Source organism: Chenopodium album, chromosome 18 (assembly GCF_948465745.1).
Source record: "Chenopodium album chromosome 18, dcCheAlbu1.1, whole genome shotgun sequence".
NCBI classification, from domain to species: Eukaryota; Viridiplantae; Streptophyta; class Magnoliopsida; order Caryophyllales; family Amaranthaceae; genus Chenopodium; species Chenopodium album.
The window spans coordinates 4,767,601-4,783,764 of record NC_137851.1 but is presented as its reverse complement, the minus strand read 5'-3'; the positions used below and the strand labels follow the sequence as shown (position 1 = coordinate 4,783,764).

The 16,164-nt window shown below is 37.0% G+C and overlaps 1 protein-coding gene, 1 long non-coding RNA gene and 1 other non-coding gene across 3 annotated transcripts; 1 reads left to right on the top strand and 2 right to left on the bottom strand.

Annotated features, from left to right (window-relative positions):
* Positions 1–3,499: 3,499 nt before the first annotated feature.
* Positions 3,500–7,299, bottom strand: LOC145591262 (uncharacterized). The gene is made up of 3 exons (XM_081647672.1): positions 7,140–7,299; positions 6,169–6,316; positions 3,500–4,000 (listed from the first exon to the last, which is right to left on the bottom strand). The coding sequence occupies exons 1-3, from the start codon at positions 7,192–7,194 to the stop codon at positions 3,922–3,924; spliced, it is 282 nt and encodes a 93-aa protein (XP_081503798.1). The 5' UTR covers positions 7,195–7,299; the 3' UTR covers positions 3,500–3,921.
* Positions 7,300–7,494: 195 nt separating this feature from the next.
* Positions 7,495–9,860, top strand: LOC145591265 (uncharacterized). Its single transcript, XR_014102285.1, has 2 exons — positions 7,495–8,445; positions 8,805–9,860. It is a non-coding gene; the product is annotated as an uncharacterized LOC145591265 (long non-coding RNA).
* Positions 9,861–11,210: 1,350 nt separating this feature from the next.
* On the bottom strand, positions 11,211–11,317 carry LOC145593310 (small nucleolar RNA R71). The gene has a single exon (XR_014102658.1). It is a non-coding gene; the product is annotated as a small nucleolar RNA R71 (small nucleolar RNA).
* Positions 11,318–16,164: the final 4,847 nt, after the last annotated feature.

The window sequence follows — 16,164 nt, the reverse complement described above, 5'->3', positions numbered from 1 at the left end:
TGCCTATGTACAGTAAGATTTTCGCAATATGAATCTCAATCATTCCTGCCTATCATACTGTACAATAACTACGACTGTGGCTCGCCTTGTGTGAACTGATGGGATCAGATGTGTGTAACCTTGCTAATTATTGAAAAAGGCTGTTTTGGTGATGTCTAATCATTGCAAACAAGCTGTTTCAAAGAACATATATATTAGATGTTTGAATTAATTCACTATAATATGGAAAAGCTTTACTGGCCTAAAAAGTATTAACAACATGAATATACTAATATAGTTGATCACAAAACCTATTTAAGATGATTTTTTATGTTCTTTGCTTTTATTTTGGGGAGTAGTAGTGGGAGGAGGTTAGAAAACTGTTTAACAATGATTCCTAAATCTCAACTGTATCAAATTCTAACATGGAAGATAATGGTTTTAAGAATGAAACCAAAATTAATCTTTCTACATCAATACATTATATTCGAAAGTAAACATGGTTTATAAAGTCAGATGTGTTATTTTTGTTCTGATTGACCAGAATCTGATGAGTTTTTGGAGCTACATGGTGCTGGGGGAAATTGCCCATTCGGCTTATGGCCAACTTAATAGTGCATGCATTCAGACATACAAGGCTTTAAAGTTCTTATTCTTGAGATGCTTTGAGTAAATTCTTGAGATATGCTTAACTGAATGCAAGGGAATTATATTTATCCTTCATTTTGGATTTGAGGTTTTTGCTAGCATCTTACTGGAATTCTTTCTAAGCCATTGGTTTGTGTTATCGTTTTCTGGCTAAGCTTTTGACTTTCCTGACCTGGAAATAATTTAGGAGATATTCCGTGATGGTTCATCTTTCTTGCAAATTATTTTTCACATTTCTAGAAATACTTTGTTTTCCTACTGTTAGGTTTAGGCTGCAGGTCAAATACGAGACTGAGGATGAAATCCTGTCGTCCTAGTGCCTGTGCTGAAGCACTTGTATTATTGAAATACAATCAAATCTGACTTTGCCTAAGAATAATATGTGCTAGTTATACCTTTGAAAATAATATTCGAGGTTCAAGGATAATACTTTGCCTAAGCACATAGAGGGTTCATGATTCAATGCATGACAGTTTTTTCTAGGGCTCTGATATTTTCATACTGATTGAACTTGATGTTTATTTGTTTATAATTTTAGCCACAATAATTCCATGCATCTATATTTGAATTATGATTATGAATATTCTAACAAAGGGGGAAATCCTGCTTAATTCAGAGTAATCTCTTGGTTGAAAAGGCCATATATTCTTTTGATATTCTTCTTTTTAATTTTAGCAGTCAGTCTGAAATCTGGAAGATATATTATTTACTCAAAATTCTTTTAACTACTTTTTCTCCCTTGCTCGTGATGCAGGTACGAAGTACTTAGAAGATGGCTTAAATAAATATTACATAGATTTCTCTAAGCATGCTTGAAAAAGTTAATTTTTTAGTAGAATCTATGATATCCTGACCTCAAGAACTGGCTAAGCTGACTGGAAGCTTGCATGACTGCACGTTATATTCTGATCAAATGCATGGATTCTGAACGGAGTTGTTAGAGTCAACATGAAAATTTGCTTTGCAAACGCTAAAGCAACATTCGTGGAATGTGAGTAGGCAAGTCCAGCTTATAGTCTTTTACTACTATAACTCTTTAAGCATGAATTTTCAGGGGTCCCAAATAGATTATATTCCTCTAAGGATGATATGCAGAACAATGAATTTCCAAGTACAGAAAATGGATTTCCGCCCATGAGGATTATAAGATTGCAATTTGACCTGTTTAGGTTGAGCTAACAGCGATACCTTCTCCTCTGGCATACCCATATAGTCTGATATACGATTGGATTCTTTCTATCCTTTTCTTCCTCACCAAAAACAAATCTTTCATTGCTACCGCGGATATGCAAATCTCTGTAGCTTTATGCTCCCGCATATTGTTCTCCTTTTGACTATGTATTAGAGAGCAAGACAAAGACATATTATCTCTTACAGTAGCTTTTTACTCTACCTATATCTTGACCCTGTAGCATATTTTCTGAAGAAGTTTCTGCTGAGCATCTTTGCTATGACTGATGGTGAGCATGTAAGCATATTAGTTCTTCAGTTAAGATTGCTTTAGTATAATGTTCCTGTTATCCATATGCTAGCAGATTAAACACGAGTCTTTTCAGTAACTCAGTGGCCCTTTCTTTAGGTTTTTGGTTTTTGTGGGAGCAAAGAGTGCCTCCAGTCCAACCATTGTTGAGTTAGTGCCAGGGTCATGTCGACTTTTTTATTGGACATTCTTCACTTGCTTGTCAAATCAGTTGGTCAAGTCGGTAAATCAAATCACAATTCGGTTTCTTTTCGGGATGTACAAAATTGTATTCAAGACCCTAAATTTTCGGGTGGAATCTGATCACATTTTTGGATCGAGTAGAATATTGACAATGAGAGTATGAGGTTAAATTGAGAAAAAGGGACATGTTTTGTAGCCATGGACTTATTATTCATACAATCATACTTCATACTAAAATTAGTTTTTATAAGTAGAATGATAAACGCTTAGAGAGGATCACAAAAAATTACCTTGTTATGATTTTCTAAGATCTGTTCGCGTTGTGTCTTAACCATACAACTCTTTCCGTAAAAATAGACTGCAATTTAAATTACACATTAGGAAACTTAATTATTGTACGACGAGAACGTGCTGAATATCCATACATACGTCCATAAGGTGTCCTACTTTCAATTGCCCTTTGCTAGAAGTTAAGGTCACCCAACTCCATGTCTTATTTGTGTTCTAACCTCCATAGACGATTATTAAATGGACTAAAAGAGATTTATGCTTATATACTTGACAGTTAACAGGCAGCTATGAGGCTAAAGTTTCTTCGTGCACTATAAAAGAGATTATGCTAATATACTTGACAATTAACAGGTAGCTATGAAGCTAAAGTTTCTTCGAGCAGATTCGTAACATCATTATCAACATTAGAAATATAAAAGAAAACAAGCCAGTTACAAAAATATAATTTGACCAATACATCTCCACTTTCAGAGAAGTATCAGTTTAGTAAACAGAAGGGTAAGAGAAATTAAATGAACTTGAATCTGTGTAGTGCCCTAGTGTGTGCCTAGCAGCAGTAGATTCAAAACAATAAAACAGGAAGTCTAAAACACTGTTTATAACTGTAGTGTTAGATCAGAGATGACCAACCCAAATCCATTGTTCTGTGTCTTGGTTGTATTCATCATAAGAAAATACCTTCAAAACATAAATTCATCACCACAAGATAAGATCTACAGTCCATGTCGGAACCTGTTAACAGAAGTTTTACACAAACAAGTGCTACCACAAACCAAAAACATACTATGTCTTGTATGCAACGGGTGTATTTTTCATCCTTGACAAACTTGACTCTACATGTTAAATACAATTGCACCTGTTGTATACAAGTCTTTGTGACAATAAAAACAGAAACATGGAGGGTTGGGGCGTTCAAGACTAGGTAACATAAGCTTTATTCAGTGCACAGTTGCTACAAACACCATTATCTGTTATTATATAAAGAATTTGAAAGATGCTCGCAAATAAGATGAAGAAAACTAAACAGAAAGAAATTTGGGCCAATTATCAATCTATTCCAAACTCCAAGATCGATTCAACGCCAAAGGATTTGAATTACAGTGCATAATTGTCAAAATTCCTAAAGAACCAATAGTGCTTCATAACAGTAAAATCCTACTAGCAGGGTTTGCACTTGCCCACATTCTTGCTCAGTTTTGATGTATAACTATGGAAAGGACTTTGAAAATGATGTAAGTAGCTGCCATACCATTGATATTCCAACACACGATATCAAGACACACTGCACTTTAGGTCTTCCCTGGCTCCTCGGTTCAAATTAAACACCTCATGATATAAGCTCAAACTCTAGCAGAGCTCTTGGCCTCCTCCTGTATCATGTACTCTTTCTTCATTTCTTCCAGAACAGAGTCATTGGTACTGCAAATTTGGGAACAATAAGTTAGATATTTAGCTGTGATAAAGATGATATATCAGAAAGATAATTTGCTTATCTTTTTTACTAACACAACCAAAGGACACCAGAATTACTTCTTGAAATCATTACAACAAAATAGGTTCCCAATACCACAACAATACAACACAACAGCACGGGAGATTATTCCGCATAAGGAAGGGGCTGAACCTTCAAACAACAGAATTAACAGCTTTTAATATGCATGAAAATATAGCTTAACTATTTTATTTTTTTTACAAAAGTGAATACAATCTTCCAATCCTTATTAAGTATACAATCTATTTGTTTTGATGAAAATCTACTGTGTAGGACATCACAAGCCCATCATAACCTTGAGCTTCACCATTGTTTTATTTTTTTATTTATCTTATTTTCTGAAAGTATATAGCATTACAAAGAGAGAAAGATAAACAGCTAGAGCTTATGTACACAGTGACCTACAGGTACCTGCTGCAAACAAAATAATGATCCATACTAGATTGTTGTACAATGTACCTTCTGGCACTAGAAATAGTAATGCTAGATTCCTCATAGTGCTTATTTCCTTTCAATTTAGGAATAAGTAATAAAAAAGTATAGTGTCAAGCGCCACTCATAACTGATTGCCAATGGAACCACCCCCACATTTCAACCTTAATCCTACATTTCAAATGCAACAAGAATAACTTTGGTGGAACAACATTGCACTCCACTCATCACAAAGTGCCAATGAGAGTATGAGAAAATATTAGAGGACAGAAGAGAAATGATGATTACAAAACTCTTCATGACATAAACTACAATGACTTGCAACAACAATAATCCTTCTTGAAAAAAAATATATATATTAGTTAAGCTTTTGTGGTTTTTCATGCCAAGAAATGCTTTAGGAGGAGCTTTGCCTTCCAGTATTATAAGCTAGGAAATCCGACAAGAAATATTTCTTAATACAGTATAAACTTGAACATAAAAAATTAAAAAATAAATGAAAAAAAAAAAAAAACACTTTTATCAAGCCACCAGCACATTGAATCATTACCCTCAAGATCTTAAGACTATATATTCTTCCCAATCATTAAAAAAACTTGAAAAAGGGATCTTCTTCCTTAAGAAGCTCACTTGAACAGCTTCAATAAATGAGCCTTTAACGATGAGTCTTCAGCACAAATTTCATGACATAATTAAACCTTAAACCACTCATTACCTCAAACAGTTGAAGACTTGAAAAGACAAAACCCTTCTAATATGGATTTCCAAATGCCTACTCTTGCAAAGGAAAGATCGTCTTGCTCCACCACCCTGGCATCATCTTTCACCTTAGCCTCTCTACATCATATTAAATTTTACTGACATTTGTACATAAAGCCCATTTCCCTTTGCAAACTTTCAAGGCCACTTAGCCTTCAGAGCAATATACATGGTACTGGAAGGCCTAAAAGATCAAGACCACCAAAATGTTTGGGGTGACACACATCTTCCCACCTAACCCAATGAAAGACATTTATTTCAATCTTCGATAGCCAGTGAAGTATCACTCTAGCATCCTTTGGCTTTAAGCCTTTAACACATACTTGCCGGAATACCGTATATGGACATAAAAATAAAACAGCACACAGCATAATATGTAATCAACAACGTTAATCAACCAAACAGGTTTACATGATGGAGCAGAGCCCCAACTAAAAGCTAAGATAGGAAGATGGAAGAGAGTCTACTCCGCAGCCAAATAAATTAGCCAAAGTCTCCAAATTATGAACCTCGCAACTCAAGCCAAACATTGCTTCCAAAAATAAAAAGAGTCCATCTCAAATTATATCGTAAAGTGTGCAATAATAGAAAATAAGAGCATCATCCACATAAAGGGAATGAAGACAATGCATACTTGAGAAAGGTTAGCTGTGATGCATATGCCTTCCAGATGACATAACTCAATAACCTTGCAATTAGTTTACACAAAGGTTTCTTTACAAGAATGCTATCAGTCATGCTTAGCCTACAGGGTTGTCAACCTCTAACACACTCAATCACATGGCATGGATGTAAATATCTAAACTTACACCTCCAAAATTTGTTACATTTAAGACTACCGACTTCAACTTTGACTTTACAACCATTACTTAACAGACGAGCATTGTTAATTGAGTGCACTTACTATTGATGAAGGCAATTATTCAATTCCTTTGCTTGTTGCCTACACTTCCAAACAACGGATAGAGTCCTTCCATAAGCACATTCAGCATACTTTGAAGTATAAATATCACATTCTTTTAGTGCCTTCGCCTTCATTTTGCTGCGTAAAGCTGGAAGTTAGGTTAACATAAAATTAGCAAAGTCAAAAAAAAAAAATTGACAATGAAGACAAATTACATAAGTCCATGAATTCTACATAGTTTACCGGACATAGAGATACAATGTCTACCTGTACCTAATCCTTGGAACAAAGACTACAAATGTGCGAGGAAAGCACGCAACAAAATCAAAACAAAAAATTATATCACAAGGTCACTAATGCAAGGGGCATTTAGGCTAGAGTTAAATAAGAGCCATCCCGCTTACGCAACCGTTTCTCTCATTTCTGCCTGAGTCTATGCATATTGCAGGGGCTGTATCTACTACTTGCTCAGTTGCAATTGTGGCGACCAAACTAAAGGACAATACCCACATGGTAAACATCTAATTCAGGCTTTTTCACTACAATTTTCTAAAATACAAGCTGCATTTCTCATTACATTAATCTGAAAATTCTTTTCATTTCATTTCTTTAAACTTGAAATCATACAATCTTCTTACCAAACCTAAAATCACAGCTTTTTATCTCCCACTTAATCTACCAACTACTTTAAACTCGGCCTTCTAAATCTAAACCAACAATAAAACCCCATTGCAAAATCATAAATATTGATAAATTACAGAAAGAAATTAAGAGAAACGAGCAAAAATTAAGCAAATCAAACTATAAAAATGAAATTCCTTAATACCCAGATAACTATAATAAATGTAATTTTCAATTAAAACACTGCAATTTTCACCTAATATCTAAAAAAAACAAGTTGATAAACAGGAAAAATAGGGGATAATTAGGGTTTAAGAAAGTGCAATTAAAGGATTATACAATTCTCTCACCTTCTTCAACCTTCTTCTTGACATGATTTTCTCTGGCTTCTTGGAGAATACCCATTTGACTGATCGAAATTTCCAGCAAAAAAATTGCAACCCTTTGATCGAATCAATGACGTATTGATGTTGGGTTTGTGATCGTTGAAGAGGGCTGCAACCAAAATTTGATTAGTAAAAGTCAGAAACTCAAAAATGGTTGAACCACAGCGTTTTGCTTTCTGTGTTTATTTTTCCTATAGTGCTGGCCCTGTTGGGCCTTGCCTGTTTGGCTATCGGGTGGTTCACTCATTTATTCTGTAGCTGTATTGCTATAATTTAGTCTGATTATCGGTTTGGTTCACTTTATAACTTTTAAGTTTTAATTAGGTTATCGGTTTGGTTCACTTTATAACTTTTAAGTTTTAATTAGTCGAATGTCCGGATGATTTACTGATGGAATCTAGCTATTTCTCGTTTTGTTTTTGTAAATGTAATGAAGTTGTTCATTGTCCCGTGAAATGAATTTTTTTTCATTTGAAGATGATATTAGGCTTAAGGACGATTATTATGAATCTTTAACGTAGTTACGTAATTGTGCAATTTATAGTGGACTTTTGAACTTTCCTAATTAATTTTTTTTTTCTTTTGGTGTTTAACTTTACTAATTAATCAACTAGTGATAAATTTGTGAAAACAAGTAGCAAGGGGCAAGGGCCTAAAGTGATAGAGAATATATTGAAGTTTTGCCTTGTAAACTTTTTAGTTTTTAGTTTTTAGTTTTTTACCCATTTTGCTTGCACGTTTCAATGCCTTCACTTGACCATTACGGATTTACGGGGTAACAACTACAAATGGTATTATTGTTATAATTTTTTTTTTTTTTTTTTTTGTACAAAGGGTAAATGATATACAAACTACAAAAGGTTTAAATATTCCATATATGATCTTATACTTTATTTGAAGGGAAACTTATAATCTTATACTCATATACCTCAATATAACTTAAATACACCATCTAGAAAGGAAAACAATACAAATGACGTGAAACTCTTTTAAGAGCTTATCTCTCTAGAAAACTAGAGCCTTATCTCCAACCGCTTCCACCGTCTTCCACCTTCATCAACTTCATCAATCATCTTAACATCCGTCAAGGATTTTTATCAATCAATTCAAGTTCTCGCACTCGTTACAGCTATTAGGTCGAAAACCCCAATTCAATCGAACGGATTGGCGGCACTTTTACTCTATGGCTCTGCCCATCGACGTACCTCTGAGTTCTGTTCGGCAGCGGCCTTAGCTCTTTGATGACTCTCCCGTATCGCCGACGATGATAGTTAGTATCTCTATTCCTTAAATTCAGTAGCTTTTTCGTAAACACATGCCTTTAATTACTAGTTTTTTCTTATGCTCTATTTGGTATCCCTAGTTATTTGATTTTTATTTCCCTAGTTTTCTTTTTCCCCCTTTCATTTGATATGACTTCACCGTAATTTTCTGATTTCCTAAGCCGGAATCCACCATATCACAAACCCCAACACTCCAATTTCCATCTTCATCTAGTTCTGGGCAAATTTGTAGACTATCGTCATTTTTCGGAGCGTCGAATCCAAGATTGGGTGTCAAATCAGTGGATTAAATTTGGGGATATTATGGTTCAGAAGTTTAATAATATTTTTATGTTCCTATGTGAAGATACCCGTGACAGGGATGCTGTGTTGGAGCAGGGTTCTTCGGCTTACCAGGTGGCTCTTCTGGTTTTCAAACCTTGGACTCTAGGTGACTCAATTAGAGACATCAGTTTCAATGAGGTTGCTATATGGGTGCAACTTGATGAGGTACCCCTGAACTTGTGTGAGATGGATGTTGTTCAACCAATGCTTTCTTTAGCGGGGAACATTTTGTGTATTGATAAACCCCCTCCGGGTTTACTTAGATGCTTTCTTAGAGTAAAGCTCCAAATTAAATTTTTTGAACTGTTATTATGATATGTCCATTTTATATAGTGATTTACCCCCGTCCCTTGGTTATAATTAGTAGTGTTTTTGGCTCTTTCGAGCCACTTTTATTATTAATTGGTGTTTTCTAGTGTTTTCGTAGTTTTGGTTGAGTTTTGTAGGAAATTGCACTTTTGGAGCATTTTCCCGGATTTTCGAGTAGCGACTACGAGCATTGGAGGAACACGGCCACTGATTGAAGCCCAAGGCCGGTTAGAAGAAGCAAATCGGTGATTAAGGGCTCGGTATTGGAAATCCCGAGGCGTTTGGACCGAGTTCAAAGACCCAAGGAGAAAATCCGATTGGGCTTAGGAGTAAAGGCCCAATCAAAGTCCATTATTGGTGCCCAAGAGCTCCGCCCGGGCCATAAGGCCTCGCCCGAAGGCGCGCCCGGCCGGGCGGGGCGAGCAAAGAAGAGAAGAACATCGCGCCCGACCGGGCGCGAGAGGTGGTTCCAGCAACAAAAAGGCGGGCCCGGCCGGGCGGTACGGCGCCCGACCGGGCGCGAGTTTTAGGGGGTTTGTTTAAGCTCCGATTAGTTTCGTTTAGCGTAGAATTTTCTTGCTTAGTATTTATGTAATTTAATTAAGTAAGTTTAGGACCTTTTTTTGCATACTCTTACTACTTTTCTCTCTCTACTTAGATTTTCTCTCTCTAAACCTTTACTCTTTCTCTTGTTCTTAAACTCCGTTTGTAATTCCGTTGATTCGGTACGATTTCTATTTTATTAATTTCAGTATTTTTATTCCTTCAATTCCTTATGACTTGTTTAATTGCTTTGTTTAGTTTATTTCTAATCATGTCTGAGTAGTTTACTTTCTAGGGTTTCTAGGGATCTAATAAATAATATGAAGGGGTAAATTATGATTGCTGATTGTTAATGCTTAATTAATTTCCTATTGATTGATTTAATGCTATGCAATTAGATTAGGCTTGGTTAATTGTATGAGTTTGGCAATATTGATTCGAGATTCGAGAGATGAGAATTAATGTTTAGGCTTAGTTTCAATAGGCAGACTAATTTATAAATGGTTAAGTTGAGAGATGAGATTTAATACCGGTAAATTAACTCTGTGATTGTAATACGTAGCGAAAGCCCTTTATGATCTGATTGATTGATGCATTAATGGTTGATTATTATGTTTTACCCTGGAATGTTGTTTATTAGTGAACATGTGCCCTAGGTCTTTTAATATTTGATTTCTCCTATTTTATTCTCCCTGCTCATATTCTTCGTAGTATAGATCTTTAATAACAACAAATTATTACTTAATAATTTAGATTACTTTTAATTAATTAGGAATAAATTGACTTGTTTCCCTGTGGTTTGACCCTTCTTCCCTATCTACTTTAGTTAGAGGATTTAGGTAATATTTTTTATTAGGGGGTACGACTTTACCCTGTCAAAATTTGGCGCCGTTGCCGGGGAAACGGTTTTATTTTTATTTCTAATTGTTTTTGTAGTCTAGATTATTTTTTTCTTTTGCCTCAAAGGACATTAGTTCTTTGAGGTAGTTCTCATATTTGTCTTTTTAGTTCTCTGTTTATGCCCAGGTGTTCCAGATCAGGTTACATTCCATTCGATCCTGAGATCGAGCGCTCTTTCCATAGACAGAAGAATCTATATAGACAAATCCTGGCGGGTTCTGGGAGTAACGACATTCCTAGAGATTCGCCACCTGATTCTAGTGATTCGGAAATTCCTTCAGATTCAAAATCAGAGATGACTGCACCTAAGAAGCTTAGCGATTATTCGCAACCGTCCCTGACGGATTTTCCATACCTTTCCCCCAGACCAGATCTCGAGGGAGTCCAGTTCGAAATCAAGCCCCAGTTCATAAAGATGATAGAAAGAAAGTAATTCAGTGGAGCTAAGGGTGAAGATCCTAATCTTCACATTGCAGATTTCTGTCAATACTGCAATACTATTCGGCAGAATGGGGTAACGCAGGACCAGATCAGGGAGATTCTCTTTCCCTTTTCTTTATGTGGAAAAGCTAAATTGTGGTTTAATGGTTTGAATAGAACTGCACTTGGTATTACTGACTGGGAGACTCTTGCTTTAAATTTTTATAACAAATATTACCCTGCAGAGAAAACAGCTTTACTAAGAAGTGCCATTCAGAACTTTGCCCAGGAGCCAGATGAAGCATTATATGAGGCTTGGGAGAGGTTCAAGGATCTGCAGAGGGAGTGTCCCCACCATAACTTGGCAAAGTGGCAGTTAATTCAAGCTTTTTACAACGGATTAGGGAATGCATCTAGAACAATTCTAGACTCCGCAGCTAGTGGTAGATTTATGAATCTTAATGTTGATGATGCAAGTCAAGTTATTGAAGATATGGCGATACATAATTCCCAATATGGGAATTCTAGAGGCTATGCAAATAAGGGCAAACACCACGTTGATTCAGTATCCCTTTTGCAGGCTCAGCTTACTTCTATTTGCCAGAAATTAGATAACCTTAGTACTAATATCCCTAACTCTGTTGCTAATAACTCTAATGATGCTTTTTGTGGAAATTGTGGAAGTGTAGGACATTATGAGCAAGATAGCAGGAGCTCGATGGAGCAAGTTAATGCTTTTCAAACCTATAAGCAGAATAACCCATACTCCAACACCTACAATCCTGGCTACCGAAATCATCCATACTTATCATATCGGAGCACCAATGTTCAAAATCCTCCACCTCCACAACAACCACAACAAGCACCCCCTCCACAGCAGAAATATTACCACCCTCACTCTAACCAGAAATCCCCAGCACAAACCCCTACTACATCTTCCGACCCTGCCTTGTCAGAAATTAGAGCGATGCTAACTAGTATGCAAAAGCATATGGAGAGTAGAGACCAACAGATTGACTCAATTATAGCCCATAATAAAGTCATGGACACACAAATTGCCCAATTGTCCTCTACCCTACAAGCTCGCCAGCAGGGAGCTCTACCAGCGCAGGGAATTTAACCAATGGATCATGCAAATGCAGTCACCCTAAGGAGTGGTTCACACTACGATGGGCCTCCTATGCCCAAGGAGGATGAACCTGATTTAATTAATATTGCTAATCCTGATTCCGTTACACCTAATGTTCCTGCAGGGCTCCAGGGTAATACTAACATTTCTGATAATTCATTGCAGGGTACAACCTCAGGGAAGGATGCACCCCAGGAGAAGAGTAGGGAAGCACAACAACCTACAATCAAACTACCATTCCCAAATCGCCAATTGAAGACTAAGTTGGATAAGCAGTTTGGTAAGTTTTTGGAGGTTGTGAAAAATTTGCAGGTAACGGTTCCTTTCACAGAACTTATTACACAGGTTCCTGCATATGCTAAATTTATGAAAGATATTTTGACTAGGAAAAGGGCCTTTAATGAAGTAGAAACTGTAGCTTTTACAGAGGAATGTAGTGCACTATTACAGAATAAATCCCCTCCTAAATTAAAGGATCTCGGTAGTTTTTCTATCCCTTGTCATATTGGTAATGTCTTCATAGATAAAGCATTGTGTGATTTAGGTGCTTCTGTTAGCGTTATGCCATCGTCTATCTGTTCTAAATTAAATATGGGTGATTTAAAAATTACTAATATTACTTTGCAAATGGCAGATCGTTCTGTTAAATATCCCCTAGGTATTTTAGAGGACGTCCCTGTTAGAGTTGGTAAATTTTTCATCCCTGTAGATTTTGTTGTTTTAGACATGGCTGAGGATACACAAATCCCCATTATATTAGGTAGACCTTTTACTGCAGGAGCCATTATAGATGTTAAAAATGGTAAACTAACCCTATCTGTTGGTGATGATAATATTACATTCAATTTAGGGAAAGTTTTAAAAGGTCCTATGCTAGAGGAAAATTGTTGTCTAATTGATGTCATTGATATAATGGATGATATTTGTGAAGATAGCTTAACACAGGTTCTTGCAAGGGATCCCTTGGAAGAAATACTTTGTGGAGATTTGTCTGCAGGTGATGCGAGTATCTGAAGTAAAGAGGTGGATGTCATTGAAAAAGCTCTTGCCATAGAAGAACTTGATCCTAACGAGAATAAGAAGGTAGTAAAATTGGTTTAGGAATCAAAACCTGCAGAGGTGAAAAAACCTGAATTAAAACCTCTCCCTTCTCACTTAAAATATGTTTTTCTTGATGAGCAAGAAATGTACCCTGTGATCATTAGTACTGCACTTGATGACCCACAAACTTCCCAACTTTTAGAGGTTCTTAGAACCCACAAAAGGCAATAGGGTACAGTATTGATGATCTCAAGGGTATAAGCCCTGATTTTTGTATGCGCAGAGTACACATAGAGGACAATTACAAGCCATGTATTCAACCCCAGAGGAGGTTGAATCCAAATATGCAAGAAGTAGTCAAGAAAGAGGTTATGAAATTACTTGATGCAGGTATTATATATCCTATTTCTGACTCTAAATGGGTAAGTCCTGTACAGGTGGTTCCTAAGAAGGGTGGGATGACTGTTATAAAAAATGATAAAAATGAATTGATTCCCACTAGAACTGTTACAGGGTGGCGTATGTGCATTGATTATCGTAGATTAAATATCGCCACTAAAAAGGACCATTTCCCTCTCCCCTTTATTGATCAAATGCTTGAGAGGTTAGCTAATCATAAGTTCTTTTGCTATCTGGATGGGTATTCGGGATTTTTCCAAATTCCGATACACCCTGAAGATCAGGAAAAGACTACATTTACATGTCCCTATGGTACTTTTGCATATCATAGAATGCCTTTTGGTTTATGTAATGCACCTGCTACTTTTCAACGTTGCATGATGAGTATCTTTTCTGATTTCATAGAATCTATTATGGAAGTTTTCATGGATGATTTTAGCGTGTATGGTTCTTCATTTGATGCATGTTTAGTTAATCTCGCTAAAATTTTGAAAAGATGTGAAGAATGCAATTTGGTTTTAAATTGGGAGAAATGTCACTTTATGGTGACAGAGGGAGTAGTTCTTGGCCACATTGTATCTGATAAGGGTATACAGGTAGATAAGGCTAAGATTTCAGTGATTGAGCAATTACCTCCCCCAGTTAATGTTAAGGGAGTTAGGAGTTTCTTGGGTCATGCGGGGTTTTATCGCCGTTTTATCAAAGACTTTTCTAAAATTGCTAAACCACTAACTCAGCTTTTGCTTAAGGATGCCCCTTTTGTTTTTACTAACGAGTGTCTTGAGGCTTTCAACGGGATTAAGCAGGCTTTGATATCGGCACCCATCATATGTGCACCCGTTTGGAATCTTCCTTTCGAAATCATGTGTAATGCAAGTGACTTTGCTTTAGGAGCCGTGCTTGGACAAAGGAAGAACAAAGTTTTACATGCTATTTACTATGCGAGTAAAACTTTGGATGAGGCTCAAGTCAATTATGCCACCACGGAGAAGGAGTTTCTTGCTGTTATTTATGCTTTAGAAAAATTTAGATCATATCTAGTTGGTTCTAAAGTTATTGTTTTTACTGACCATGCAGCTTTGAAGTACTTAATAGCCAAGGCAGAATCAAAGCCTAGGCTACTCCGATGGGTTCTCTTGCTCCAGGATTTCAACATTGAAATAAGGGACAAAAAGGGTGCAGAGAACGTAGTGACAGATCACTTGTCACGAATCAGGTATGATGAGGGTAAGGATTCTCTTCCTATAGATGATTCATTCCCCGATGACGACCTGTATGCAGTTGTAGAGCAACACTCCTGGTATGCTGACTTTGCTAATTATTTAGTGGGTGGTACTCTACCTCCTGACTTGTCCTACCAACAAAAAAAGAAATTCCTTTCTGATGTTAAACATTATTTTTGGGATGATCCTTTTTTGTTTCGTGAGTGTGCAGATGGATTATTTCGCAGGTGTGTTCCCGAATGGGAGATTCATGGTGTACTTACTAGCTGTCACACTTCACCCTGTGGAGGACATCATGGTCCATCCAAAACAGTGGCCAAGATAAATGAGTTAGGATTTTACTGGCCCACCATGTTTAAGGATGCTAACATTTTTGTGCAGGCTTGTGACTCTTGCCAGAGGACTGGCAACATCTCGCGGCGGCATGAGATGCCTCAAACTGGGATTTTGGAAGTTGAAATTTTCGACGTTTGGGGTGTTGATTACATGAGACCGTTCCCTTCTTCAAGGGGGAATCGTTATATACTTGTCGCCGTTGACTATGTATCCAAATGGGTTGAGGCCATTGCCACTCCTACCAATGATGCCAAGGTGGTCCATAGGCTTTTTAAGAAGACCATTTTTCCGAGATTTGGAGTACCTAGAGCCATAATTAATGATGGAGGATCCCACTTTCATGAGCGGAAGTTAGATACCCTTCTCAAAAAGTATGGTGTTTACCATAGGACAGGTTTAGCCTACCATCCCCAAACTAGTGGCCAAGTTGAAGTTTCTAATCGTGAGATCAAGGCCATCCTAGAGAAGGTGGTAGCAAAATCGAGGAAAGATTGGAGTGATAAGTTAGATGACACCCTTTGGGCATATAGAACCGCATTTAAGACCCCAATAGGCACTACCCCATGTAGACTTGTGTACGGTAAAGCATGTCATCTTCCGGTGGAATTAGAGTACAAGGCATATTGGGCTATTAAGGAGCTCAATTTGGATGCTAAGCTAGCGGGAGAAAAGAGGCTATTACAACTTAACCAACTTGATGAGTTTAGGTTGATGGCCTATGATAGTGCGCGTGTCTACAAGGAGAAGACTAAGAGATGGCACGACAAGATAATCCTTCCGAGAGAATTCAAAGAGGGTGACAAGGTGTTGTTGTTCAACTCTACACTTAAACTTTTCCCAGGAAAGTTAAAGTCAAGGTGGTCGGGTCCTTTCACTGTAAAAAGGGTTAACAAGTTCGGTTCTGTAGAGTTGTTTGATGAGCATGGTAGTGAGTTTAAGGTTAATGGTCAAAGACTCAAGCTATACCATGAGGGGGCTACGATTGGTGCAGTTGAATTACTACACCTAATCAGTTCCAGTTCGCCTTGAAACGCATTATGGCAAGAGGGTCGTGCGGGACCTAGATAAACCAGCGCTTTGCG

Coding starts and splice junctions, on each gene's coding strand:
- LOC145591262 (XM_081647672.1), bottom strand. CDS start 7,194: ATGGGTATTCTCCAAGAAGCCAGAGAAAATCATGTCAAGAAGAAGGTT. Junction 6,317..7,139: donor CAAGAAGAAGGTTGAAGAAG/GTGAGAGAATTG, acceptor CCTAACTTCCAG/CTTTACGCAGCAAAATGAAG. Junction 4,001..6,168: donor AATAATTGCCTTCATCAATA/GTAAGTGCACTC, acceptor CCAAATTTGCAG/TACCAATGACTCTGTTCTGG.